Below are 6,270 nucleotides of genomic sequence, written 5' to 3' on the forward strand. Positions count from 1 at the left end.
AGTGGAAGAACTCAAAGCTTGGGAAAACCGATTTCCCCAGCCTTGGACATCTAGCAGAACAGTGAATCGTCATATTTTAGCTCGAGGGTAAAAGTGTTTTTATAAGGTCAAATATAATATCGATCTTCACCGTAAGTAATTTTCTGAGATTTTTCCTATCTTCCTAAATAAATTCATGCCCTGGGTTTGCTTACAATGGTGACAAATTCTCAGAGTAAGTTCCAGAACACAGCGTCCCCAAGAACTCGATGCTTCTGCGGGTCCACAGCCTCCGTTTCTTTGTCTGTAAAATGGGGTTTAGTGATAGTGTCTGTCTCCTGGGGCTCCTTCAAGGGCTACGGTGTTTCCGTGTGTTAGGGCAGTCCCTCTGGTGCCTAGAGAACAGGGCACAGCCCCAAATGACCCCAGACTGTGCAGTTCCCCGTGGGACGCTGGAGAGGCCTCTGTGGCCCTGCCCCTCCCCCTGCCACTCCCCCACTGCCAGCCCCACAGGCCCTTCTCCCCCAGCCCCAGCTCCACCTTCGCTTCCCCAACTCCAGCTTGCTGAGTAAGTCCGGCCTGGCAGGCCCCCTGTGGGNGTCTTTTTTTTGGGGGGGGGGGAGAGCACAGGGAGATGCTAAGTCAGGGCCATGGGGCATCTGATGGCCCCTTCCAACCCCCGCCCCAGAGCGCACGCTGAGGTTCTCGGAGGAAGCACAACCCCACCCGGAGGCAACCCCAAAGCCTGAGACGAAGAGTAATGGTTTATTGAGTCATGTGGCAATGGTGGGTTTCTTTAAAAAAGAAAGAAGCATCAAGGAGAGAAGCCCAAGGTGCCGGGAGACAACTCAGAGGCCGAGTCTGGGGTGGAAAGAGGGAAGCAGGACCCACCAGAGGTTCATATACGGTATTTACAGTGGGGCCTCGGGGCTGCCTTGGGTGTCTTCTGGCTGCTGTAGGAGGGCTGTGGTAGCTCAGGTGACTTGGCAAGAGCAGCTGGAAGGGGAAGTGTCCTCTGGTTGGCTTTTCCCACCATTCGGCCTTGTTCTGCCCTAGGCAGGGCCGCACCTCCCATCCCAGGGCCTAGGCCCTGGGGAATGCCTGTCTTCAGCTGCTTCTGGATGGCTGCTGGTGGCTGCCAAAGAGAGGAGCCACCGGAGGAGAGGCTGGAACTTGCACAGCAGCAGGTGGAGTGGAGGTCAGCTGGCAATGCAGGGGGGTGACAGACTAGCAGCCCTCAGCCCATGCCCGGGAGACAGAGCAGGAAGAGCCAGCAGCGGTGGAGGCTGAGGGAGGGGTCAGGGTGCCTGTCGGGTAGAGCCTTGGCACCGGGCTGTGACCTGTGGGCGGAAGGACTTGCCTACAGTCCACCTCTGCTGAGCTGTGTTGATGAGCCATGCGAGTGCCCTGTGCCCGCGCGGGCCGGCAGTCCCACCTGTACCCCCTCCAGGTCCTGGGGCGCTTCCTTCTCTCCTTTGGTGGCTAGCAGCCAGGGAACATTTCTTCTCCAATTCCGTCTTTTGGAATGGGATGGACCTCTTTCCCTTGAACTCCTGCCCCCATTAAGGAGTCCTGGAGGACAGTTTGGCCTTCTCCAAGGTCATCCCGTCTTTCACGGTTGATTACATTAACCACACGGGGAGTGAGCCACGAAGCTGGACTTGTGGTTATTTTTCATGTAATAAATAAAGATTCCTTTGTATGACTCTCTGGGGCTTGTCCCAGGCCGAGTCCTCCTGCTGCCTGGTCGCTCCCACTGTCCCCATGGCAATTACAGATGGTCAAAGGCCGTGGCAGAGGTGGGCGGCACGCTCGGCCTCGAGGTGGAACTGTAATAATAGGGGGAACCTGGACCGTCGGAAAAAACAACAACACTGCTGGTCAGAGGGGAGGTGGCGGCTCGGCCTCCCGGCCTCTGCTGACCTTTAAGACAGCAGCAGTTAATCATTCACCCCTGCCTATCTGATCATCAAAGATTAACTCCTCTCCAGCCCTGTCTCCTCCTTCTCCAGCCTCACCTCCGAGTTGCCACCAGAATGAGAGCCTGTCTTGCCCCCTCCCCCCTCTTGACCTTCAACACCTGGGGGCAGGGAGAGGGCAGGAGAGGGCAGGAGAGAGCCGTGGCCCTTGGGAGCACAAGAACCAAGCACCAGACTTGCCCAACAACAGCAGGTCGCAGAATCTGATGCCCAGACTGAGATTCCCACCAGGCCAAGGAGGCCTGGGCTCCAGGCCCGCAGCAGGCTCCAAGCCCCTGCTGATGGCAGCTTGAGGAGGCTCAGTAGGAGGTTGTCCTGACCCCTGACCCCTGCATGTCTCCTTGCCCTTGTCCTTCCTGGCTGAGGTGAACCAAGAGGTGGCTTGGAATTGCAGACATCTGCAGAGCCTAGGGCAGAATGCTCACAGGTTACAGCAGCAGAGGTTCCCAGGAGGTGTGCTCCTCTCCAGCTCAGGTCTGCTCTGATACCCTCAAGGCCACCCCTCAGGGAAGCCCTAGTGGGAGCCCTCAAGTTCCCCACTGTGGGCTTGCTTTTCTCCCTAGCCCAGGTCCCACAGCTAGAGAAGGGTGGACAGTGGCCCCGAAGCCTGCTGAAGCCATTATCTCTCTCTGGACCTCAACCCTGCATGCTGTCCAGTTCTCAAACCAAATATGCCAAACCTGGAGGAACAAGGCTTCCTGCTAAGGGCTTTAGAGTCAGGATTATCTGGGACCCACTTAGGTGGATGATGAGGGTCAGGGTAGTGTTCTGAAATCAGCTCTCAGGAAGAAGCACAGCAGTGTGGCCTGCAGTGGCCGGATCAGCGTGGCCAGGGGGACGGCGACCCTGCAGCAGCAGGCCTCTCTTAGACTCTTCTGAATCCTTGCCCTCCCCTCAAGTCCTGACTCTGAATCTTATGCAAAACGATGATTTAGGGCCTTAGGGAGCAGGAGGGAGATCAAAGTCAGGAATTACTTGGCTTCTGCCTTCTCCCTGCAAAGACTGCCCTCCTGCTACATCCTGTGCCAGACAAGGTCTCCAGGCCTTGTCTAACCTGGGGCCACCCAGTGCTCAAACTCCTGGGCCTGGCCTTGTCCCTCCCACCCGCCCTGCCCCACAGGGGGCCTGCCAGGCCGGACTTACTCAGCAAGCTGGAGTTGGGGAAGCGCCAGGCCTCGCTGTAGGAGGAGTAGGGGGTGTGGCCATAGGTGTTGCCGGAGTATTCACTTCCTGTTGGAGGCACAGGTGAGAGGCCCGTGAGGAGGATGGTGGCTCCAAGGTGGAGCTGGGGCTGGGGGAGAAGGGCCTGTGGGGCTGGCAGTGGGGGAGTGGCAGGGGGAGGGGCAGGGCCACAGAGGCCTCTCCAGCGTCCCACGGGGAACTGCACAGTCTGGGGTCATTTGGGGCTGTGCCCTGTTCTCTAGGCACCAGAGGGACTGCCCTAACACACGGAAACACCGTAGCCCTTGAAGGAGCCCCAGGAGACAGACACTATCACTAAACCCCATTTTACAGACAAAGAAACGGAGGCTGTGGACCCGCAGAAGCTCACACAGCTGCAGGGCCTAATGGAGGGTGAACGCTGTACTGGGCTCGAGGGCCCAGCTTCTACCCCTGCTTCTACTGCTGCCTGGACCTTCTGTACAGGGGCTCTGTAGAGGGGCCACGCCAGCGGGCCGGAAGAGGAGCCAGCCGTGAAGATCTGAGAACTGGCTATCCTCCCAGGTGGAGGTCTGAGGAGGGTGTATCCCTCTGTAGCACCCAGGGCTGAAGGCTAAGGCCGGAGAAGAGGGAGGAGCCTGGAGGGCATCGAGTTCTTGGGGACGCTGTGTTCTGGAACTTACTCTGAGAATTTGTCACCATTGTAAGCAAACCCAGGGCATGAATTTATTTACACAAAGTAGACCAGATCACCTCCTTCCATGAGTAGATCATGGCTTCCCCACAGGACTTATTTCCCAGAGGAATTACTTAAGAAATCTCTGACCTAGCAGCAACAATTCTCCTTTCACAATCATCCCATGGGGCACTCGGCCACACAGCCAATTTATAGACCAGGATACTGAAGCACAGCTGGATTAAGTCATTTGCCTCAAATTACACTGCTGATAAATGGCAAGGCAGGACTTGACCTTAGAACTCTTGACCCTAAATTCCAGAAAGTTTCTTTATCACTTATGAGACAATGTCATTTACAAAGACAGGTTCCCGCCAACCCTGAGATCCAGTAATGACCACAGCCTTTTGGAAACTCATCTGCGATTGTGAGCTAAGTGCTTTCTGTGATTCCGCATCTTCTTCCCAGGCTGTTTGAAGTCAAATCCCTGTCTCTTACTTCCTATAAACTTGGAGAAGTCACTTAGCCTCTCTGAGCCTTGTTTCCCTCATTTGTCCAATGGGGCAAATTATTTATTTGCCCCCCTTCATGGGGTTAAATGTGACAATATGTAATACATAATTGTGCCTGGAATATAAGAAGCACTCAAGAATTGTTAGCTTTTTAATTAGTCTCCCATGTATCAGGTGCTAAATAAAGTTCCATGGAGGCTCAAATCTGTCACGCAGCCAGCCTTACAGCTAGGTTGGGGCCAGTGGGGCTGCTTCCTTGCAGAGAAGTAGGTATTGTGTAGGAGGAACGGAGGTGGGCACCCGCCCTTGAACTACCCTGTTGACTGCCACTCTCCTCCATCTCCCTGGCCTCACAGCATGGCCCCGCCCTGGCTTTCACCCCACCCTTCCCAAAGCTGAGCGCTGCAGGCTCCAAAGGACATGGAAGAGACGGAAGAGATGGAAGCCTTATGTTTGCCCCTCACAATGCCACTCATTCATGCATCCGTTCACCTGAAAAGGGACTCAGTTACTGAACACACTGGGCACCTGTGCCTCAGCCCCAGGGCAGCCCAGATGGAGGTGGGGGCTCGGGGAGGAACACTCCTGGGTGTGGCCTCTTCCCACCACCAGATCTGTCCACCTGCTGGGCCAGGGAAGACCGAATGTCCTGTCCTCCTCCCTCGGCATGTGCAGTCCTCCTGCACAGTCCTCTTCTTTCTACTTTAGTGGTCTCTCCCTTTCCCGTTCATCACGCCCTGCAGCCTATCATCATGGCTCTGCTATTTTCTACCTGCAAAAAATCTTCCAGGGTGGCAGCACGCACCTATAACCCCAGTGATTTGGGAGGCTGAGGCAGGAGGATCAAAAGTTCTAGCCTATCCTTAGCAACTTAGCAAGTCCCTAAGCAACTTAGCAAGACTCTGTCTCAAATAAAAAGGACTGGGGATGTGGCTCAGCGGTAAAAAGCCCCTGGGCTAAATCCCCAGTACCAAAAACAAACAAACAAACAAAAATCCCAACTTCTTCCTACCCCAGAGCCCTTTCTAGCCATCTGCCCCTTTCTCTGCACCATGACCTCTGTTTATGCCCTTCTAATCATGCCAATGCGGAGGCCTGCAAGTCCCACAACCTCTGACCTGATCACCAATGGCCACTTCTATCTCCAGGCACCTGCCCCTCCAGCTCACCACTCCCTCTGTGCCTCTAGGTTCATGTGGCCCAAGTCCTGGTCTGCTTCTTGCTTGTCAATGCTCCCCATTCTCTTTGCTGGCTCGTTCTCTATTAGAACTCTACAGTATGTTGGAGAAGCTTTCTGAGGGTCTGGGAACCTTCTGTGAATTTCCATTCCTATTCTTTCAAGAGAATTCATCTAATTCCTTGGTTTGAAACAAGAGGGTTGTACAGACTGATATTCAGAGGGTACTGAGGATCCTTTTCTGACCTCAGACGTGTGTCATGTGCCTGCTGGCATGTTAAACTGGGCATTTCACACGGTGTCTCAATCCTAATATGGCCTCACAGGACTCTGGAGTCCTGCCTTTCACCCACTTCCTATCTTCCTCCCCTTGTCGCCCATGTATATGCTTCCCACAATCACCAATGGGGCTTGCCATGGCCAAACTCGGAGGGACCCCCGATTCCTGTCTTCTGATCCCTGTATCATGCCTACGGCCAGTTCCCCAGCAGCTTGGGTCGGCTCTACCACCAAAACACACCACCGGCGTCTCCTTTCTCCTCCTTTGCTGTCCAAGCCACCGGCATCTCCTGCGAGCACTACTGCAACTCCACCCTGACTGGCCTCTGAGCGTCCTCTCTTCATGTCTACAGTCTGTTTCCCCAGAGGCTTGAGTGGTCCTTTAAAACCTGATCTTGCTGCTGTGACACCTCCTTGTCCTGGAGTGCGCCCAGCTGCTCAGCATCTTCCCATAGGTGGCCTTCCCTCTGTGTGCTGTCAGGCTAAACCAGTTCCTTCCTGCCATAT

At 55.0% G+C, this 6,270-nt stretch overlaps 1 protein-coding gene across 9 annotated transcripts in view; it reads right to left on the reverse strand.

Moving 5' to 3' along the window:
• Positions 1-725: 725 nt before the first annotated feature.
• The window catches only part of Pax8 (paired box 8), a 55,819-nt gene continuing 50,274 nt past the window's right edge, over positions 726-6,270 (reverse strand). For all 9 annotated transcript variants that reach the window (XM_048810391.1, XM_048810390.1, XM_048810396.1 and 6 more), the window contains 2 exons: positions 3,102-3,188; positions 726-1,827 (listed from right to left, as the gene is read on the reverse strand). In XM_048810391.1, the coding sequence (XP_048666348.1) occupies positions 1,751-1,827; positions 3,102-3,188 (164 nt within the window). In that variant the 3' untranslated portion in view covers positions 726-1,750. The remainder of the gene's footprint in view (positions 1,828-3,101; positions 3,189-6,270) is intronic.

The sequence above is a fragment of the Marmota marmota genome, unplaced genomic scaffold (genome assembly GCF_001458135.2).
Source record: "Marmota marmota marmota unplaced genomic scaffold, marMar, whole genome shotgun sequence".
NCBI classification, from domain to species: domain Eukaryota; kingdom Metazoa; phylum Chordata; class Mammalia; order Rodentia; family Sciuridae; genus Marmota; species Marmota marmota.